Raw genomic sequence first — 22,890 nt, 5'->3', positions numbered from 1 at the left:
TTATATAACTAATGTATACATACACTTACATATATATAGTATGTATGTGTATATACCTACCCTATATATACTATATATATATACATATATATATCGATATAAACGATACGTAGCGTTTAGAGCGGGACAAGAGTTTTGCACAAGTTCACTTCCCCAGACTTTCTGATGTCTTCCCCTATAGCTACACATATGCATATATCTAAACACTGATGACTTCCCCCTTAACAGATATCGGAAACACATATATCTAATCAACCGTACTATAATCTAATCAATCAACAACAGACCAATTGCAAGCAACCACAAAACAATCGCAACTTTTATACAGAGAAAGCATTTTAGACTCACATACACACACACAAAACACATATACACATACACAACACACACTCACACTTACACCAAGGCATTTATTGCAATGTTTTTAATGGGAGGGTTATAACACATTTACATCTAACTTAATAATATTAACGTTTAACTTTAATATTTATATGTACAACTAAACAAACAACCAGCAGCTGCTATCAAAAAAATGTTTTTTTTTGTGTTTTTTTTTAATGTATACTTTGTAAAATATAGCAAACCACAAGGCAATTATTTAATTAATAATAATAATAAACAATAATAATGGAAACTTAAACACAAATTTAGTATTTTACTTGTGACAATTCAATTTGTAGAAGCTACTAAACGAAAATCAGCAGCAAGTTTAATTACGTACATGAATGAAAATCTTGTTGTTGGCCACTTGATACAGCAGTGAACAGCTGAAAATTGTCAACTCAGCAAGAGAAATACCAGGCGAACAGAATTCAGCAGCAAGCAAACCTTGCTTATTTGTAATAACGCCATCTATTGCCCGGTAATCGAACTAAATTTTAAACTGGCGCCATCTTTTGCCAGATGATACAACTACATTTTAAATTTGTGCCAGCTATCGGCCTATCATGGAAGTAAAGATTGTATCGGCACACCCTCAAAGTATGCTACAATAAATTTAATATTTTTGCGGTGAATTGCGCGCGCCAATTTCAAATTTTAAATTTGATAGTTTTGTTTGCAGATCTCTGCCAAACCCTTAAGAATCTTGCTGGGACTTACCTAATTATCATCAGGACACCTAAATCTATCGATTGACATTCACAGATTTTCAATATATTCATACAAAATTCACATGAATTTTTGCAAGGGATTAGTGCAGAAAAATTACCAAAAATATCAGAAATCAACAGTATCTCTGTTATTTGAAGGACGATCACAATGTCCTTCGGCAAAAGGATTGCTCTTCTGAATTCAAGAGGATTGATGTACTTAAAAGGACGAAGGTCCTTACAGGACCTGAGATACAATGAGAACAACAGAGAAAAGCGTATATCTCGGTCATATCCTTTTTGATCCTTGTGAGTCCTGAGTCAATCGAAGCGTATTCGTAAGAACTATTATCCTGCCAATTTTGATCCTGATAGTCCTTGTGGTTCTCGAGTTATCCTGGAATTTATAATTTTCGTAATTTTCATATATCAAACGGAACTGAAAAATTACATTCCTTGGATGCCAATCGATAGAGTTGGTCCTTGTTATCCTGACAATATATGTCCGTTAAAAATCCGACAGTAAATGGCCGAGATATGGCATGTTTTCGAAAAATGACCGACATTACATCCTTAAAGTATGCAACAAAAATTGAATATGGTTTGCTGTGGCTTTGGCGCGCCAATTTTAAATTTTAAATAAATAACGAATGTTGTTGGTCAACTTTGTGTCGCCTTGAATGGCTAAAGTGTTCAAACAGCGAGTGAAATACCAGGTGAATATAAGTCAGCAGCAAGTGGAACCCCATGAAATTTAATTGCTCTATGTGAGCTCAGATTGTTCTTGCTGGCCGCTTAAAGCTGCCGTGAACGGCTAAAAATTGCTAGCTCAACAAGTGAAATACCAGGCGAACAAAAATCAGCAGCAAGCAAACCTTGTTCATGTGTAAAAGCGCCACCTATTGCTTGGTGATCGAACTAAATTTTAAATTGGCGCCATATATTATCTGATAATAGAACTACATTTTGAATTTGCGCCATCTATCGGCCTATCTTGGAACTACAAATTGTATCGGCACACCCTCAAAGTATGCTACAATAAATTGAATATTTTTGCAGTGAGTTGCGCGCGCCAATTGAAAATTTAAAATTTGATAGTTTTATTTTGCAAATCTCTGCCAAACCCTTAAGATTCTTGCTGGGACTTACCTTATTGTCATCAGCACACATTAACCTATTGACACTCAAGAATTTTCAATATATTTATATAAAATTCACATGACTTTTTTCAAGGAATTAGTGCAGAAAAATGACTAAAAATATCATAAATCAACAGTATCTTTGTTATTTAAAGGTCGATCAGGATGTCCTTTGGCAAAGGGATTGCTCTTCCGAATACAAACTGATTGATGTACTTAAAAGGACGAAGGTCCTTACAGGACCTAAGATACAATGTTAACAGAGAAAGGCGTATATCTTGGCCATATCCTTTTTGATCCTTGTGAGTCCTGAGTCAATCGAAGCGTATTCGTAAGGACTATTATCCTGCCAATTTTGATCCTGATAGTCCTTGTGGTTCTCGAGTTATCCTGGAATTTATAATTTTCGTAATTTTCATATATCAAACGGTACTGAAAAATTACATTCGTTGGATGTCAATCGATAGAGTTGGTCCTTGTTATCCTGTCAATATATGTCCGTTGAAAATCCGACAGTATATGGCCAAAATATGGCGTGTTTTCGAAAAATGACCGACATTACATCCTTAAAGTATGCAACAAAAATTGAATATTTTTTGCAGTGGCTTTGGCGCATTAATTTAATATTTGAAATTACTAACTATCCGACAGAAACTCAAATCCGTTAAAGTTTGAAACCACTGAGCCACGTGGATGTTGTTCGCCACTTTAAGTCGACATGAATGGCCAAAAAGTGTTCAAACAGCTACTAAAATACCAGGCGAACATAAGACACAGCAAGCAGAAATGCAGCAAGTCACTTGCTTTCGGAATAGCGCCATCTATCGGTTGATGGACGATTTATTGTAAATTGGCTAACACTCAATGCTACAATAAACTCAAGTTTTCAAGCAGTGGCTCGAACGCGCCAATTTCAAATTTAAAGGAAAACGACCGGAAATCAAATCCGTTAAAGTTTAAAATAAAGATTGTGTTAAAATTGTAGAAAATCTATCAAATCTTGACTATTTTAAGGATAATCGTCACACCAACAGAAGAATACCCTTCAAAAAATAAAGTTACAAGGACTCTATATATTTAATATTAGAATTTTCTTTAAGCCGCAGCAATGAAAACTATTGTGTTTGTTGTTTTTCTTCTGTTTATTATGCTCAATTTTTGGTTTGACTTTGTGTATATATTTTTGTTACGCATGCGATTATATATTTTCATTTTGTTTTTCATTCATTTATATATTTTGTTGATGTTGGTTTTAATTTGTTTTCATTTGCATTTGCATTTCCATTTTGTTGCTTCATCGCTTTTGTTTTACTTATATAATTTCTATGCAATTTATTTAATAAATATTTGTTGTTGTTTTGTATGTATTTTTTTTTATTTTTTTGTTTTTTTTATGTACTCATTAATGTTATGCATGCACATATACATACACATTCATATACATATACATATATGTATAAATAATTTACACAAAAAAAAGTAAACAATTTTTATTCTTATATATGTTGTTTAAGTTGTGTTTTTTTTTTAATTATGCTTGCTTGCTTTTTTTTAAATTTAGGGCTTTTTTCATTGAGTTTTCTTTTCGTTTTTGCATTTCGCTTGGCTTTTTCGTGCTGATCCAAAGTTAGTGCTAAGGGGCCCATTGCTGGATGTGCCTTGGGCGGCTGAAGCTGTTCAATGTTATATTGTTATATATATATATATTTATATATTTTCATTTTTTTTTGCCATTTTTAAATGTTTTTTTTTAATTTATAATTGTATTCATTTGTTGGTGGGCGTGGGCGTGGCCAGTGGCGCCCCGTCTACCGGATCAAAGCCAGACACAAAAAAAAACGCGGATGCAAATGCTGAAGTACATGAATTTGCCGTTTGTTTAATGTTTAACTATATTAAGCACATTGTTGTTGTTGTTGTTGTTGTCAAGCGAGTATTTTACATAGAAATGCAATAATAGCATGTGTGTGTGTGTGTGTGTGTATGGCTATATTACTACACATTTATATATGTATTTATGTATTATGCATGTTATAGTTATAGTTATACATAGTTAGCATATATGTATGTATATATATATATATATATATAGATATATATAGAAATGTTAGCTTGACTTTCTCTAACTTTCTCCAGCTCTTTCACTTTCATTCTATCTCTATCTCTATCTCATTTCTATCAACGTGTTTAACGAGTAGTAGCACAATTTTTGGACGAAGATGGTTCTTGAAATCGAAGCGTCTAATGTCTATATAGGTGTGAGTATCTCTCTGTCTGTCCGTCTGTCTCTAAGTGTGTGTGTGTTTTCTAGTAAGCATACTTAACCAAGTGACGAAACTGAAGCAGAAACTTTTGGAAACTTTTGGTTAATACTTAGGCGCTGCTCGAAAATTTACATAGTACATAAACAAATACTTAAGAGTTAAGTTTACAGCAATGCAATTGAGTTTTACATTTGCTATTCTAAATTTGGTAAAGCTGCTGACGACGAACTTTATTACAATTTGCTTTCTCTCTCTTTATATATGGATAAGCAGAACACATACATACATACATATATAGTACATTTATTGTATGTAGGATTATAAACATAAGCAATGCCTTTGACTTTTGACTTGACGTTTCAACTTTTTGTTATTTCGGTTTAAGTTTTTCGTTACTTGTTTTCGGTTACTTGTTGTGCAAGTTTAGTTCTTTACATAACTGTTTACATACAATATATATGTTAGGTAGTGTATATATATATATATATATGTGTATATATATATATGTATATATAGGCATATATGGTATATTTATATATGGGATGGATTAGGAGGCATTGCAACTGTAACTATCTTTAGTATTCTCTAGGCTTCTCTCCTTCTCTCTCTCTCTTTTATCTCTTTCTGTGTGTCTCGCAACTCGACTAAGCTAAGGACGTTTTCGCAAAAAGGTCATCGTAATAGCTATCAAGATATACATATAAATTCATATTTATATATGAATGAATGACTCGCTTTAATTACCCGCTCTGAATCCAGGCAGACGCCTCCACCTCTGCCTCTCTCTCTCTCTCTCTCTCTTTCTCGTTCACTTTCTATCTCTTTCTGTGTCTCCGCACCATTATTAATCTATTAGTTTTCTAAGCTTTTTCTTTGCTTGCTTGCAGAAAGGCGTGCAAATCTCTCTCTGTATTTATATCTATATTCTATATATATTTCATTTTTTTCTTTTTTGGTATTTTTTCTTTGGAACAAAAGGTTTACGCTGTTTATTTGTCATCTGATTCTGCTCGATTCTTCCCTTCGCTATAGTCTAGTCTTACAAAAAAAAAAAAACCTAAATAGGAAATCAAGTGGAGAATTCAACGCAATCGATAGTTAAATTATGTATATAACTTTCTCTATATATATGCGTGTATATATAGTAGAAGTATATCGGCTAAAGCTATACACATACATATATATATATATATATTACTCGTACTATCTCAATACATTTAAACTTGATTCGTTTCGAGTGTGTTTTGTTAACAATAATGCTGACTAAATTGCACGCGCGCGCTCTCCCTCTCTTTCTCTCTGTATAGCTGTCACTCTCTATAGCTATCGCTATCGCAATCGCTATCTCTCCCTCTTGATGAATCGTTTAACATGACGCTTAGATGTAAATGGGATTCTCCTGGCCAGTCAACAGGCGAAACATCGAAGTGGGCATCGTCTTCATCAGAATCTGAAATAGAAATAAGATTAATGAATAACTGAAATGAATTATGAATGCATTCACTGTACCTCGCCCACTGATGTGGCCAGCAAATTGACGATCTTCTCATGCGGCACAGCCACAACGCTCTGGTTGTTGATCTCAATGATGCGATGCCCCACACGAACGCCACCTCGCTCCGCGATGCCGCCGCGCAGCAGACTGCAAATCTATAAAAAGAGTATGAAAACGATGTTACATGACAATCTTGCCTTTAGAATAACTTTAAAAATAGTTTCTCATTAGATATTTCTTTCAGAGTGTAAACGTAATAATTGACTTTTTAACTTTAGGATATCTATAAGAAATAGTTTCTCATTAACTATCATTTAAATGACATGGAAATTAAACAGACTTTGTTCCATAATGTAAAAATCATAGTTATAGCTTAGTGTTTGACTGCAAGGTTATTTTGCTGCTCGATAAACCGAGTCGAACTGCTCTTTCCTGCTGTTGATTGCATCATCATCATCAACATCAACATCATAAAAACATGTTGCACTTGGTGCCCGAAAAAGTATGCTACGCTTTTTTTGTGTAGACGGAAATTGGAAAACTGCAACAGCAAGAAGGGGCAAGAACACTTTACGAGACGATAACGATGCAATTGTACACTAATATACAACGATACAATGCTAAATAAAATAGCGAATCGGAAGACAAGATCGAACACACTTACCACGCCATTTTGGACGCTGAAACCGAGCTGATATTTGGTCTCGGGTCGCTTGATCTTCACCTCGACGACGGGAGCACAGGGGACGACGGTGAACTTGACCACCGTCTGGTTCTTGGTGTTCTTGATGTATGTCTGGCAGGTGGAGAGCGGCAATCCGACCAAACTGAGGCCATTGATCGCAATCAGCTGATCACCGATATTCAGCTGACCGCATCGGGCCGCCGCACCGGAGCTCATCAGGTTCGCAATAACAACGGTGGGCAGCATCGAGCCCCAGCCGCTCTCGACAATGACAACGCCAAGGATTTCGCCCTTGGATTTGGGTACAACGACCTCCTTTTGCAGTTCCTTTTTGGCAAAGATCTCGAGTTCGTCGCCAAAGATCTCTTGGCTGTTGAGCACCTCCTGATAGTCCATCTCCTTGACAAATCGATGATCCTCGATGCCATTCGCCTTGAGGAACTCCATGTACGCCACCTGAAACGCTTGGCCAATTGATTGGGCAATGAACTGCGCCTCATCGCTCTCGAACACGTGACAGATCATCTTGGGCGTACGATTCGGCTTGGGGGCATCATCGATGTCCTGGGGCACGAAGCGACGGCGGGCCATCAGCACAACCAGATCACCAATGTCCGCTATATAGGATATGGTGCGCAGTGCATGATCCATCATGATCTCCTTCAGATCCGTATTCAGCACCATAATCTTCTCCGTCGAAATGAAGAGATCCACTTCGGTGCTGGGCTGAACATCGCCATCGGGTGCCTGCAAGATCAATCGAATTTTTGTCATAATCTGTTTGCGATCGTTTTCATTGCTTCGTCTACACATGCGCAACTAATCGATTACAGTATTCGTAATATATATATTTTTATTGATCTGATTTAAGCCTCGCATAAGGAAAAAACCGAAACCAACTGAAGAAACTTAAAGAGAATAACAATTTTGAACTGAATTCAATTCAAATCGAGAGGATATTTTTTTTGGAATTTTGTTGTGGTTCGATTGCTACTTACCAGCGCCTATCGTTTTAGCCAATTGAGTGGTATATCGTTTATCGATTATCGATAAGTGGTAAGTGTGTGTTGTTGTTTATTTTGCATGGCGATACGTGGATTCGATTGCGTTTCGTTACACGGTTACGTTACGTTTTACGGATACGATTACGGAATACGTTTACGAATACGTTACGGATTACGGATACGGCAAATCATGGCAACAAATTGAGATGCATGTGGAAAAAGAAAATTAAACAAATAAACGAGATTATATAATCAAAAATCGCATGAGTTTTTTTTTCATTTGTGTCTGCTTCTTGTTTATCTTTTTGTGTGTGACGAATTTAAGGAATTACATTTGATTACTTTACAATTTAAATCTTTTATGAATAGCGTAAGAATTTCTCTTTGTCAATTGAAGATTTAATTATATTCGGTTTTAATGTTTTACATTTTGTTTTGTTTTTACTATATATCCAAATCATTTTTGTTCAGCATTTCGTAATTCAATTAATTATTTAAATGCCAGAGACTAGTCAATTGAAATGGCAATTTATTTGAACTGAAGCTGGCACACAATTGCAAAAGTGAAGTTCATTTATCAACATTGAAATTCGAATATTTCATTTCATTGAATATATAGAAATTTGGTGCTAAATTTATAGAAATGCAAATTGAACTCTTTTTACTGGTTGGTGAATTGAAACAAGTCTTTAATCTTTGGATTGACTAAAGTTGAAGTTGGAAGTTAGGAAATGCATTGAAGAGTCATCAAAGCTTGCATCAATAATTAATAATTAATGAAAGAATAGACTTATAAATTGAGCTGACAGTTAAAAGTTCATTTCAATTGTTTGTTAAATCAGTTATAAATTGCAAGCAAATTCAAGGTTGGGGTAAATAATTGAAGCACGATTTGCAGCACGAATTGCTTCACATTTTGTTGAGCCCAAGCGGCTGGCTGGCGGACGTGTTGTGTTTTGATTGAAATGGATTTGCAGGATATAACAACTACAAATTAAATATTGTATATATGTATATAGAATGTTCAAATGTTGTTGAAGCTATTTAAAGATGGTTAAAGGTTAAAGGGGGGATGTGCGGGGGCGGGGGCGGGTAGATGGGGTAGAAGAATTGTGCAACAACTTCACCTTGATCCGAGACACCGCCTCCTCGGCCTGCATCATGCGTGTCGATTTGGTGGGTTGACCCTCGCAGACCAGCTGCGTGGAGCCCAAGTATTTGGCCCGAAATAGAACGCCCTCGATGAGCACTGCGCCGCCTATTCGATGTCGATGTCGGTGTCGTTGTAGTTTTGGTTGTTGTTCGAGAGAGAGAAAATCGATTAGTAAGTACGCAAGTGTTGTGAATAATTTGTGAGTGTATTCGTTTCTTTTTGGTGGCCACTAAATACGTTTTGTTTTGTTGTGTTGTCGTTGTCATCGCTAGACGTGGTCATAAGTTCAAGGTGCAAGCGAGCTCACAATCTACTCTACAGCTAAGATACCCTAGCAAATGTACAATTGACAACGGGTATATTGACATTCATGTTAAGCAAAGTACAGAGTACAAATTTATTACTGATAATCCGCCTTGAACTTGTGTCAACGTTGCGAAGTTGTGTTAGTTTTCAGTTAGTTTTGTGGATTGTATGTGGGGTGTATTATTGTTAGAGTTTGTTACTTAGTTGGTACTACATATATATTGGAATGGTATCTTACAAAGTATTTTTGTATACACACACACAGACACAGTAAAATGAACGAACGAACGAACGGAGAAACGGAGGAACGAACGATGCATGCAATAAACGTAAATTTTGGCAATAAAATATACGAAAAATATATATATATATAGAAAAAACATAGTCATATTGTATATATATGTATATATAAAGATAAAGATATAATATATAGAGTTTTATACGGTTAGCAAATTTCTTCACAATTATCAATTACGAGTATATACCCTGAATATTACGGTCAATACTAGATCATAACAAAAAAACAACCTTGCAGTAAGGAATTTCTATCTGAAATCTGGTTTAGTTAATTCTCAAGTCGGAGAATGTGCTTAGCTTAATTATGGAGCTAGCTTAAATGTCTGGAATTTGGTGACAAATTACCAATAAAATTGCTACTTTGAGTTTCACATAAAACCGTTAAAAATATTTGAGTTAAAGGACAATTTTAACGTTAGGACGACTTTAAAAATAATTTGTCAACTTAAGAAAGACATTAGATATTCATAAGTGAAATGGAAATATATTCTGAATGGTACTAAATTTAAGCAGACTTTGTTTCCGAATATAAACATAACAGACGCCCGACTATTTCAACTTTAGGATATCTTTAAAAAAATAGTTTCTCATTAGATATTCATTTTTCACAAAAACTGTCATTTAAATGATATGGAAATTAAACAGACTTTGTTTCAGAATGTAACCGTTATAGTTAGTATTTGACTGCAAGGTTATTTTGCTGCTCGATAAACCGAGTCGAACTGCTCTTTCCTGCTGTTGATTGCATCATCATCATCATCATCAACATCATAAAAACATGGTGCACTTGGTTGCCCGAAAAAGTATGCTACGCTTTTTTGTGTAGACGGAAATTGGAAAAGTGCAACAGCAAGAAGGAGCAAGAACACTTTACGATACGATAACGATACAATTATACAGTTATATACGATATATACGATATATATAATATACATATGTATTGGCACTAAAATTGCAACAATTGATCGAAGGATAAACCCAAGGCATTTACCTTCTTTGCTCTTACTCTTTTTCACTTTTTTTCTCGCCGCTGTTGCTGTTGCTGCCCGCGCCGCTGCCGCTGCTGCCATTGTTGCTGCCAACTGCGAGGCCATTGTTGTTGTTGTTGTTGCTATTGTTGCTGCCAGTCGTGTTGCTGTTGCCATTGACATTGCCATTGCTGCTGCTGTTGTTGCTGTTGCCGTTGTTATTACTGTTGCCAATTGCATTTGCATTGGCCACCGAACCAACTGCTCCACCATTAAGGCTGCCATTTTCAACGTCAAGCTTGATGACACTGGGCACCGAACGTTCAGAGCCGCCACCATTGTTTGGACTGCCCAGCGAAGGCAACGTGCCAGCGGCAACCACAGCGGAGGCAACAACATCGGCCGCCGTTGCTGCCGACATGCCGCAAATGTCGTGCCCCAAACTGGGCGCCTTTGTCGGCGACTTGGTGTCGCTGTGCTCCTCTTCCGACGAGCTGTGCGAGCGACTGCGCTGCACACTGCCAACCAGATCGAGCAGCTTGCTGGCATTCGACGCAGCTGCAGCTGCAGCCGCTGCGGCACTGTGGCTGGCCGAACTCTTGGGCGGTATCGGTGGCGGCAGTTCGGGCGTCGAGCTGAGCAGCGCATTGTAGCCGTTGCGTGTCTTGGTGCTGGGCAGCTGTTGCTGCTTCGGCGAGATCTTCGAGAGCAGCGATGTGCGCGGCTTGCGCTCCCAGCTCTTGTTCTCATCGTAGTAGCCCTGATCGTCGAGTCGCTGATGGCCCAGCAATCGATCCGTCTCGAGATCTGTGTCCACATCCTCCTCGTCGGCGCTGTGGTTCTTCGAGTGGTTGTCGGAGCTCGATTCGAGCAGCGCTTTACCAGCGCCGCCATCCAAATGCCGCGACAGCCAAACGGGTGAGTTCATCACTGGCGACGGCGAGCGTTGCGTCGTCGTCTGCATGTTGCTGCGCTCTGGAATCGGCGGTGGTGCACCACCGCCTGTTGTGGTTGCTGCCGCCGCTACTGCTGCTGCTGCTGTTGCTGTCACAATGCCGTTGCTGCTGCTGCAGTTGCTGCCCGCACTGCGCGGCTTGCCAACGCCCAGGCAGGAGGCGGTGGGTGAGCTGCGTTGCATGCTCGCTGGTTGCAGCGATGGCGTGTGCTTGCCTGGCCCCTGGCTCGTCGTCTGCAGCAGATCCACGTCCGCACTGCAGTTGGGCTTGCGATGTGGCGCCGGCGCCGGCGGGGGAGGCGTCATCTGCACCATGTCCGGTCGATGGAAAACGCCTGGAAAGCGTGAAGAGATTGCGAAATTAGTTTAGCTTTTCGATTTGACTTAAATCTATTTATATTTCATATTTAGCACAACATTAACTGCAACTGCACCGCATTCATAATAAATTATATATTATTATTTAAACACTTTCACTTTTTATAAATCATAAATTACATAGTTTGCAGTGTTGCCATATAACGTATTTATAATTGTGTTGTTGCTGTTAAGTCCTTCTGCATTAAGTGGGTTACAGCCTTGGCTCCCTGTCGCTGTTAACTCATTTGGCTCTGTTGACGTTCAGACGATATTGTGCTGCGGCTGCACATGCGCTGTTAACTCGTTTGGCGCTGTTATTGCACATGCGCTAGCAGAGCTTTCGTAAGAAAATACCAGGGATGCTGGTATATTAAGCAGTAAACGTTTTCTACCCTACATATGTAATAGATTTATGTACATATATAAATATGTAATATATATATGTAAATGTAATTTAAATAAATATTAAATACTTCAGTTTTCATTCAATCACTACACTCATCTCATTATCTCTTCAAACTTTTCTCTGCTCCATCAATTATCTCATATTATGGCAACACCTTTTGCCATTCACTATGTCTTGCGTAATCCACGCTTCTGCTTTCCCTTTTGCCATTCACCGGGTCTTACACAACTCTCACTTTATCCTATTTCTATGCTTCGATCTTCTGCTTTCCTCATATTAACTTAAAGTAGTTCATCCACTTACTTATTGAGTAGAGCGAATCCAACTCCGGATCAATGTTCTTGAACACTTTGCTGTTGCTGTTGCTCTGGCTGCTGGGGCTCTGTCCGAGCAGTTCTCGCTGCTGTGGCAGCTGTGGCAATTGCTGCTGCTGTTGATGCGATTGCTGCTTAAGGAGCCCGTTGCTGGGGCTCGTGTGGCTGAGCTGATGGCCACCGAGACCGAGACTGAGACCGTTGCTGTCCGTGGTGGAGGCGGTCAGGTTGTGCATGCTGTTCAAGCTGTTGTTGGTCGAGATGCGTTTCATGTCCATCAGCATGGAGATGCCGCCGCTGCCGCCAATGCTGGTGCTGGCTGCGCTTAGACTGCTCTGTCCCTGACCCAAGACCTGACCTTGTCCGCCGGACTGAGCCATCGATTGCCCCGGATGCTGCTGTTGTTGCTGCTGAGCGACTTGGGCCAGCTGCTGTTGCAGGTTCTTGTTGTTATTGTTGTTGTTCTCAGTGTCGCTTGTGTGACCCGAGGAGAGGCCATCCTCCAACACAGGCATCGCCGAGGCGTAGTACTTGGCATAGTTCGAGCAGGACGTCGACACGCCGCCATTCATCTCGCCCGACAGGCCTGAAAAATAGACAATGATTAATCAATCATTACTTGAAATATATATTTCGTGCTGTACTCACTGTCCAGATCGCCACAGTTGGAATCGTAGTCGGTGGTCTCCGGCGAGTAGCGATAGTTGTGGCCCCCCGTAATGCCGCCCCCAACACTTTGACCCACACTCTGGCCGATGCCGCTTCCGCTGCCAGTGCTCAGCAGCTGATTGTGATTGAGCCCGTCCTGATCGCCATCACGTTCGCCGCTGCTGCGACTGGCCGAGTCCAGAAAGAAGTCAAAGTCCCGCATCAACGGACTGCCACTGTAGTGGCGCGGCAGCTGCGCCGGCCTCGATTGCAGCTGTGCCTGCAGCTGCAGCTGTGTCTGTGTCTGTGGTTGTGACTGTGACTGTGGTTGCGTATACGCCCCGTACACATGCCTCTCCGAGGCGGACGTCTGTTGCTGCTGCTGAAGTTGTTGCTGCTGCTGCTGCTGTTGCTGCTGCTGTTGCTGGCGATAGTCGAGCTCGACGCGTTCGTCCTCATCGTCGACCTCGTCGTTCTCATCATCCTCATCCTCCTCTTCCTCGTCCAGTTCCTCCTCGTCGCGCTCAAAGTTGCTGTGGAACTCGTACTGTATATCCTGGCAGGAGTAGAGGTAAACAAAATGTGTGTTTAGTGATTGCCGCAGGTTTTGCACGTGGAGAATTAGTATTAAGTAGTGATGGGTAAGTTTTCAACTCTTCTCTAAAAGGTTTCCCCCTTACTACTTTATATTAAATTTTTGGAAAAATTCAAGATTCAATTTCTGCATTCTTAACATGACACTGTTGTTTGACATAGCATGTGCGATTCTGTAATAATATTATGTTTAATATTTCTAATATGATATAAGGATACCGAACAAATTCTAAAATATACTACGAGTAAACGCTATATTTTCTATAGCAAACGATTTAATCTGACCAAATAAATACTTTAATTTTAAATGCTTGTTAAATTGTTGTTTTTCTTTCTCGCTTTCTAACCCCTCTCCACCCAAACTCTTTTCTCTCCCAACCCATTTGCTCGGCTTATGACACTTTCAGTGCTCGCATAATTTCAGTTCCATTTCCTTTATTTTTCCCAACGCATTCCATTCCATTAGCTGCCCTCAGCGTTGGTTAACCGACGCAACCTTAGTTAAGCTGGTCACACTGTGTTCACAATGCTGCAGGGCAAAATGCTAACACCAACACCAACTTCAACACTAGCTTAGCCTGTTACCTTTTTCACAGTGGAGCACCCAACTTCCCTTCCTCTCTCCCTCCCTCGCTTAGCAATTGCTACCCGGTCTAGTGCCCTAGTGCACTTACAATGCTGTCAACATCGCTGCCATTCTCCATAATGGGCTGCTCGTCGTTCGAGGGGCACTTGAAGAACTCCTCCAGCACTTTGCGCGTCTCTGAGAACTCATAGAGGTAATCAAAGGTCGAGGATTTGGTGTGCAGGCTCAATGGCATTGCATTGATACCCGCACTCGGTCCTGTGCCACCAATTGTTGTTGTCGTTGAGCTGCCAGCAAATGTTGCTGCTGTTGTTGCTGCAGCTGCTGTTGCTGCTGCTGCTGCTGCCGCTGCCGTTGGTGCTGCGATTGCTGTCACTGGCGGAGGCGTAACTGCCGTACAGCTCGTCAACTCATTGGGCGTGGCGGTGATGGGCGCCTCGGGCGTGGTCAGGTCGGATATGGTGCCAATTTCAGAGACATCATTGCTCGTATCCTCCGCATTGTTATCGCTGCTCAGTTGCTTGTTGTGGTTATTATTATTATTATTGTTGTTGTTGTTGTTATTGCTATGATTGCTGCTGTTGTTGTAGGGCTGCTGCTGCTGCTGTTGCAATTGCTGCTGCAGCTGTTGAGGCAGCAATTGCTGCTGTTGCTGCTGCTGCGGTTGTTGCATCGCTTGTGGTTGCCCGGTTGGCGGTGAGCTGCTGCGTAGCTCACGTGGTGGCGATATTATGCGCTGCAAGTGGAATTTACATGGATTATCGCAATCGATATTAGGACAACACGATACCAAACGCGGTTAGAAATTAGCTATAGATTTAATATATTACTCACGTACTATACGACTTACACAGAGAACAAAAGGACGTTCCAACAGCTAGAACACTATTCTTGTGTTTGGCAACTTTTCGATGTTAAACAACATTTCACGATCTCTCCACTATAAGATACTCGCTACTCAATTGCAATGAAAGCAAAACAATGCAAAATCAATATTAAAATATAACATATAAATATACCGCAAGAAAAACGTAAATATACCAAACAACTGTCTCTGTCTCTGTCTCTCTGGAGTTCATACAACCAGACAGACAGACAGATCGAAGAACAGATGCACATGGCTATATTGACTCGACTGATTTAGAATAGCCGGATATATCTCCTTGTGCCTGTTACATACATTGTTTGATATATTGGTACATACATTAATAACTATATTCTTTACAGTTCCTGATAATTTGTTTTCGATCAGAAGTTATTTAAGAATTTTTTTTGTATATATTGTTTTGTATATATAGCCTTCGGTATAATTTAGGTATTTCTGCGGTTAATTTAATTTGGTATATTTTAAAACGAATACCGCAATATTTTGCTTTTATTCACAATGGTTAGCGGGTATCTCACAGTCGACCACACTCAACTGTTGCTTTCCTACTTGTTATACATAAAAATATATCTTCTGGGTATACCCCAAAAATGTAAGAAGAATGATAAATTCTACAATTAAGCTCTTCATATAAGAATGTTTCTTCTGGTTGAAGTTTTACGATTGACGAACCTTTAGTTCTCTGTGATTTCATAATTACTTTTTATCAAATAACATATATATAATCATTACGACTTACCTGTGGAAAACCGGGACGCACTGGATACACCTGCGACTGCTGCGGTGGCTGGCACTGAGCAAGTGCAGCGAGTGCCGCACGTGCCGCTGTCCGCTGCAGCGAGTTGGCTGCTGTCGAGTTGCAGCTCATCGGCGGCACAGCGGCCATAGGTGGAGCTGCTGCTGTTGCCATAGATGCTGCTGTTGCTGCTGTTGTCGCAGCAGATGCTGCTGCTAATGTGCCAATTGTTGGTGGTGGTTCGCTTTCGTCCGGTGCAAGGCCAATGCCAGGACTGCTGCTGTTGCTGCTGGCCGCGACGCCAATGCGTCGAGGTGAGCCTTCATATTCTGCAAAAGAGTTGGCATTGATAAAACCATTTGTCGAGGAGAATATGATATTAGGAAATGTCTCTCTCTCACCAATGATGCCATGTCGCGACTCCACGGCCAGCGTGTAGTTGCGTTCCAGTTGCCAAGCATCCAGTTTATGCTCCCGATACACGCTGCCCTCATCAAGCAGACGCCGAGTGTGCGGCTCGAGCATCACGTGTCCACCTCGCTGTTGCTGTTGCTGTTGTTGCTGCTGCTGCTGCAGCTGAAGCTGAAGCTGCGATTTGTCAGTTAGCTTGCTGCACTTGCTCTCCTCTGGCTCGGTTGTGACACGCAGATCTGCGAACGAAAAATAGATTTACTCGTATAGTTATCGACATGAGCTCTTATCACCCCTTTGCTTGGGGCCTAATTTAATTTCACGCCTCATCGCACAATATAATGGAAACAGTTTTTCTTTTTTTACGTTCACCATTTTTCAGTTCAAACTGTGGTCGAAAACATTCTAACTACCTTTTTTTGTGATTGAGAATTTGCCCAAATGCTAATAATCATAGTGCAATTGGATTGTCAGATGTATGTATGTGTCTATCTGTTTATTTGCCTGTCTAACTGTCTGTCCATTTGACCTGGCCGACGTCAATTAATTGCAATCAATTAAATGCTCGCCTACATGCAACACTTCTGTTTCTACCTCCTCCCTCCTCCCTCTGTAGCTTGTATCAGACTTGGCATTGGCCTGGCTTTTTGGCCAGGCTTGTCTCTGTCTATCTGACTGTTGCTGTTGTTGTTGTTGCTGTTGTGACCTGCTTAATGCGCATTTATATTTGCAATGCACTTCATTACGCATGATTTGCAATTCAATTACCCGGCCCATGGTCATGGCCATACCCACACACACACATACGCACACATACACAGACAACGCACAATCGAACTGCGACTCGAACCCAATCGACTGACAGTCGATTGCAATCGCCCTTCCTTCTTCTACTATTTCTTCGATTGCGGCCACTTAACCAACGAAGCTCGGCAAGCAAATCTACCCAAGCACTTTATACAAACAAATTGTAGCAACAGACATTTGCAATCTTACGAAAATTTGTAGCTACTTTCGCCCATGGTCGTCTTCGAGCATTCCTCAAAAAGGACACAACTATGGGAGTAAAAGCTTCTTCTAACCTTACTCCTCATTCCGCAATTTGCTGCTGCGGCTTCCTACTCAAAAGAGGCTTTTGTGCTAACTAAAATTCTTGGCATTGCGTACAAATCCTTACTCCTTTTAGGTAGGCATCATCTTTCGCTATGTGGTCGAGCCTTCGCATAGGGATTCATGTCCTGCACATGTTTTCTCTGCTGAAGAGCTCCCGTTTTTCCGCTGTTTGCTGACTTGCATCTACAAAAATACTTCCTATATACACTATATCCTTCTTTATATGTGTTCGTCATGTAGTACTTCTCTGTTTTTTTCTGGATTGATTTAGCTTGCCTCGCTTTTATAGCTGGGACTCTTTTAAGACTGTCTTGTTTCATAGTTGCTGTTTTTCACTGAGAATTTTTCAGCATTTATTTCAAATAGAATTTGCTACGAATTAACCCAATTTATTCCTAATATTTCCTATAGCAAATCTTCAAATATTACTTATCATGTTCTCATTCTTTAACCTAATCTCATTCCTCTTCATACACTACATATTTAATAGTTTATTTTTTCCTACTTTGTTGCACTTCAATATTCCTGAAGGTTGCCTTACTTCATGGGTTTTTTTCGCCACGAACTGACTTGCTTTGAGTATTCCCTGTAGCTAATTAGAATATGATATTACTATTCTGTTTCCATTCTTACCCTAATCTCATTCCTCTTCCATACTTCAAATGTAATAGATTATTTTTCCTCTGTTCTGTTGCGTTTCAATATCCTGAAGATTGCCTTACTTCATGGGTTTTTCTTTCCCCCAAGTCCTGATTTATTTCCTTACTGCAGTGGATACACAATATACATAAGTCAGGTATTTTCAACTGCTTTTACTATTACTGTTCTATTCTTATTCAATTCCTCAACTATCCAATTCTTTATGACCCATATTTCACTATGATATCCTTCTCAATCTCTAGTGCTTCGCCCTCTACTTACGCTGCCAACTCTCGGCTGCATCGGTAATTCCATAGCCGCCCAGAGATGTCTCATTGGCGCTGCCATTGACCAGTCGATGTTCTCGATCCTCGCCATGTCGCTTCCGCTGTTGTTGTTGCTGCTGCTGCTGATGACTCAGGTGATTCTCCTGCAGCTGTAGATTATGTTGTTGCTGCTGCTGTTCCAGCAACAGTTGCTCACGTTCCCTTTCACGCTCCCTCTCACGTTCACGCTCTCGTTCCCGCTCCCGCTCCCGTTCCTCGCGTAGTCGTTGCTTCCGCTGCTCACGCGGTTCCCAGTCGGCGGCATGTTGATCCAGCGATGACTTGCTGCCATAGAGATAGTGGCTGGCCAGTGGAGTGAGTCCCTCGGCACAGGGATTGCCATTGCCCACAACAGATGACTGTTGTTGTTGTTGTTGTTGTTGCTGTTGCTGTGTCGTAGATGCTGTGGCTGTGACAGCAGCACCTGTTGCCGTTGATGGAAAGCTGCGATTGACGGGACTGCGACCGAGGCGTAAAACGTGCGCCGCCGGCTGATGATGCGTCGTCGCTTGGCGATGAGCTAAGCTATACAGCTGCGGACCAAGCTGTTCGCGTTGCTGATGATACGCACGCCTCGCCGACGCGTGTTGCAAGTGCTGCTGCTGCTGCTGTTGTTGTTCTTGCAGCTGTTGCTGTTGCTGTTGGAACTGCTGCTGCTGCTGCTGCTGCTCGTCTGTGTATTCTGTGGGCGAGTGAAGCAACGAGTTGGCACGTGGCGTCGCCGATTCCCAATAGTTCTCTTTGATGAAAGGATTCTGACTTGGATTCTGAGCAGTCCCATTCATGTTGCTCCCATTCCCATTGCCATTGAGCAGCGCATGATGTTGCTGCTGCTGCTGCTGTTGCTGTTGTTGTTGTTGTCTGCCCGCTGATATGGCGCTGCTGTTGCTGTTGCGTTTGCGTGGCATCTCCTGTGTGTAGCTCTGGCCACGCTTGCTCTCACCCGTGTGATAGTAAAAGGATGCCGGATAAGCTGTTGCTGGCACCGTCTCCTCTTCCTCCTCCTCCTCCTCCTCGTGCAATTGCGCCTCCTCCTCCTCCTCTTGCTGCTTTACTTGCTGCTGCTGCAGCTGCTGCTCCCGCGATGGTTGCTCGTTGCTCTCGGCTTCAATGTCGCTGTCCACGTGAATGCGATGCGGTGGCGTTGGCGTTGGCGGTGTTGGCGGCGTCAGCGGAGCGCAGAGAAACGGATTGGTTGAGATGCGCGGCGTGACCGAAGACAGCGATTCCGAGGAGTGCGACGATGCCGAATGCGGTGGCGGTGATTGTGTTATGATATTCACGCTCTTGTAATAGCTTGGCGTGCTTGTGGGCGTGGCAATTGGTGGCGAGTTACTGCTCACAATGCTGCTATCGACAACTGTTGCTGTCGCGTTCAGATTGACAATGTCCGCAATGTTGTTGCTCTCATGTTGCTGCGATTGCTGTCGGTTGTTGCTGCTATGCGACGATTGTTGCTGAGACTGTTGTTGTTGTTGCTGCTTGGGTCTACACTTGGGAAATAAGAGATTGATTTGATCGTTGAGCGGCGGCGATGGCGACAACAGTGCCTGCGATAAGTTAAGCGGCGCCTGCTGCTGCTGCTGATGTTGCTGTTGCTGATGCTGATAGCTGTTGCTGTTGTTGCTGCTGTCGCAGTCGTGCTCTAAGCCGTTGAGCGCGTAGTAATTGCGTTGCTGCTGCGTTACCCCAGCTGAAGCTGCTGTGGCTGTTGTTCCACTGGATGATTGTAGACGCTGATACACGCTGCTGCTGTTGCTGTTGGCTGTGCTGTGGTGCGTTGCCAACTGCTGCTGCTGCTGTTGCTGATGTGGCAACTGCTGCTGCTGCTGCTGCTGATGATGGTGATGATGATTATTGCTACTAGTTGTTTGTCCAGCAGCCAATGTTGTCAATGTTGTGCTGACCATTATTGTTGCCAATAAACTGCAAGGAGACAACAGAGCAACAGACACACAATGTTACTACAATATATTGTACGATTTTCTCGCATATACCCTGTAGATATAAGGTCTACTTGGGTATGATGAGTATGATTATAGCATAAATGATGTATGAAGTGAAAGTACTTATAAAATTATAAGTTATATCGATTGGTAGTGGATTGATATCAAGTAACAATTAAAACCAGAGCTATCAATATGTGGAACATAATTTTTTTTATAATTATATTTCTGCTTACAAAATGTAAGCTTAATTACCGGGTATACCTCAGTTGTTCACTTCTTATCTACGTCCTTAACTCACTTGGTTAATAAAGATATCGTTTTTTTTTACAGCACTTGTTATCTCAATATGCCAAATATAATATATATTACAGTATATTTCGGTATATAAATTTGGTATATTTGAATTCGTTTTTTAACAGCGCTTGTTATAATAATATACCAGATCTACATTATGGTATAATTTTTGAATGTACGTGTTATATTAATATACCAAATATAAATTACCGTAAATTTCAGTATTTTTCGGTATGCTTGAATTTATTTTTTCATTTTTTTAACAGTATTTGATATATTAATATACCAAATATACATTACGGTATATTTCAGTATTTTTTCATATATTAATTCGGTTTATTTATTTCATCGACAGCACTTGATATGTTAATATACCAAATATGCATTATGGTATATAGCTTGACTGCTTTTGTTATATCAATACATCAAATATATATTATGATATATTTGTGGCATATTAATTTGGTATATTTAAATATAAATTTCTTTATATTTCAGTATATTTGCAGTATATAATTTTAGTATATTTAAATGTTATGCGCTGTGTAGCGGGTATCTCATAGTCAAGCACACTCGACTGCTTGCTTGCTTTCATTCTGGACGAACTTTAAAATTCGGGATATTCATTAAAAGTAGAGAGCGAGTGCCAAGTGTGGGCGGCGTGTCTGTTGTTCGTTGTTCGTTGTCTGTTGCCTGCTGTCTGCTGTCCCGACTCCTCTCCTGTTCCCCCGCTCTCCCCTCTCCCACCGGCCACCCGACCATCGTTTGTTTACACGCTTCACGTCCTGCTGGCAGTTGTTTTAATAAATGCAGGCACAATGTCAACCTTTGTCATGTCCAAGCGGCAACAGGGCGTGACAGTAACGAGCTCTGTCGCGACCGACACCAACCCCTCCCCTCTCCTCTTGGCTGAGACAACACGGTACAAATGGCAGCTCATCGCCATCACCATCGTCGTTGTCGTTGCCGTTGCCGTTGCCGTAAGACTCGCCCCTCAAATTTAATTGCTCGCATTGCGTAAAAAAAGCGTCAATCGATCGCCCACAAAATAAAACCAAATGCTAAATAAAACACGGCCAATCAATGTCAGCGAATGAACCATTTCGCTTTTCGCCTTTGCCCTGACACACACACACACACACACACATACATACTTATATTGTTTTCCTCTCGCAATTTGCATTTTTGGCAAGGGGCAGTGACAAGTGGCGATTGGCTTTTTACGACCCTTTCTCATTGACTTACATACATACATTAAAGCAATCGCGGCTGGCATGTGGAGCACTTGTAAAAAATCCATGCGGACCATGCTCAAGGTTCAACACAAGTGAAAAGGCGTATAATTAATATTACGTATACGTAATGCGACAAGTTCTGCACGCTTCGGTTTCATTAATTTCAAATGTTTTAGAGCTTTCTCTAAAATGAGTTGCTTGCTGAGTTTTTATAGCATTGTGGAAACCATAAACGATACTTAAATAAATTCGTTAATCCATATGAGACAGTTACGAAATCCCACAGAATTTTTAAATACGATTGAAAACTTGTATTTGAATGTGTTATTGAAGCTACAATTGTGCCTTACAAGTAATATATGACTATAAGATTCAAACTAATTAGCTTGCTATCTTCCATGGATGTTATGTGGATGCTATGTGGATACTGTGCAGGAAATCAAACTGTGATTCAGCTTAAATGTATCCCGTATAAATTAAAATTGAAAACTTGGATGCTTTGTGGAAAACCTACATATATGTATTATTAATAGAAACCATGGCAACTCCAACTAATAAGTTGGAATTCATTTACCATGTGGATGCTATCAAACTGCAATTCAGTCATTTACACGTTACTGTATGAATATCTGCTGAAAACTACATCTGAGCCTTACAAGTATTAAATAATCTAGAAACAAAAACAATATCTACTCCCACTAATTAGTTTCTGTGGATGTCATGTGGATGCTATGTGGATGCTGTGCAGGAATTCAAACTGTGATTCAGCTTAAATGTATCCCGTATAAATTTAAATTGAAAACTTGGATGCTTTGTGGAAAACCTACATATATTAATAAAAGCCATGGCAACTCCAACTAATAAGTTGGAGTTGCTATCAAACTGCAATTCAGCCATTTACACGCTACAGTATGAATATCTGCTGAAAACTACATCTGAGTCTTACAAGTAATAAATAATCTAGAAACGAAAACAATATCTACTCCCACTAATTAGTTTCTGTGGATGCCATGTGGATGCTATGTGGATGATATGC

General features: G+C 40.8%; 1 protein-coding gene across 1 annotated transcript in view; it reads right to left on the bottom strand.

The window, feature by feature from the left end:
- Positions 1-3,337: 3,337 nt before the first annotated feature.
- The window catches only part of LOC132796757 (AF4/FMR2 family member lilli), a 114,668-nt gene continuing 95,115 nt past the window's right edge, over positions 3,338-22,890 (bottom strand). Inside the window, 12 exon segments of the mRNA XM_060808020.1 lie at positions 3,338-5,944; positions 6,004-6,144; positions 6,654-7,421; positions 8,806-8,936; positions 10,426-10,456; positions 10,458-11,692; positions 12,427-13,023; positions 13,086-13,641; positions 14,354-15,001; positions 15,891-16,216; positions 16,289-16,537; positions 18,333-20,302. Coding sequence (XP_060664003.1) covers positions 5,873-5,944; positions 6,004-6,144; positions 6,654-7,421; positions 8,806-8,936; positions 10,426-10,456; positions 10,458-11,692; positions 12,427-13,023; positions 13,086-13,641; positions 14,354-15,001; positions 15,891-16,216; positions 16,289-16,537; positions 18,333-20,286 — 6,708 coding nt within the window. The 5' untranslated portion in view covers positions 20,287-20,302 and the 3' untranslated portion in view covers positions 3,338-5,872.

Source organism: Drosophila nasuta, chromosome X (genome assembly GCF_023558535.2).
Source record: "Drosophila nasuta strain 15112-1781.00 chromosome X, ASM2355853v1, whole genome shotgun sequence".
NCBI classification, from domain to species: Eukaryota; Metazoa; Arthropoda; class Insecta; order Diptera; family Drosophilidae; genus Drosophila; species Drosophila nasuta.
Note: the sequence above shows the minus strand (reverse complement) of the source record. Positions and strands in the feature narration are given on the sequence as shown.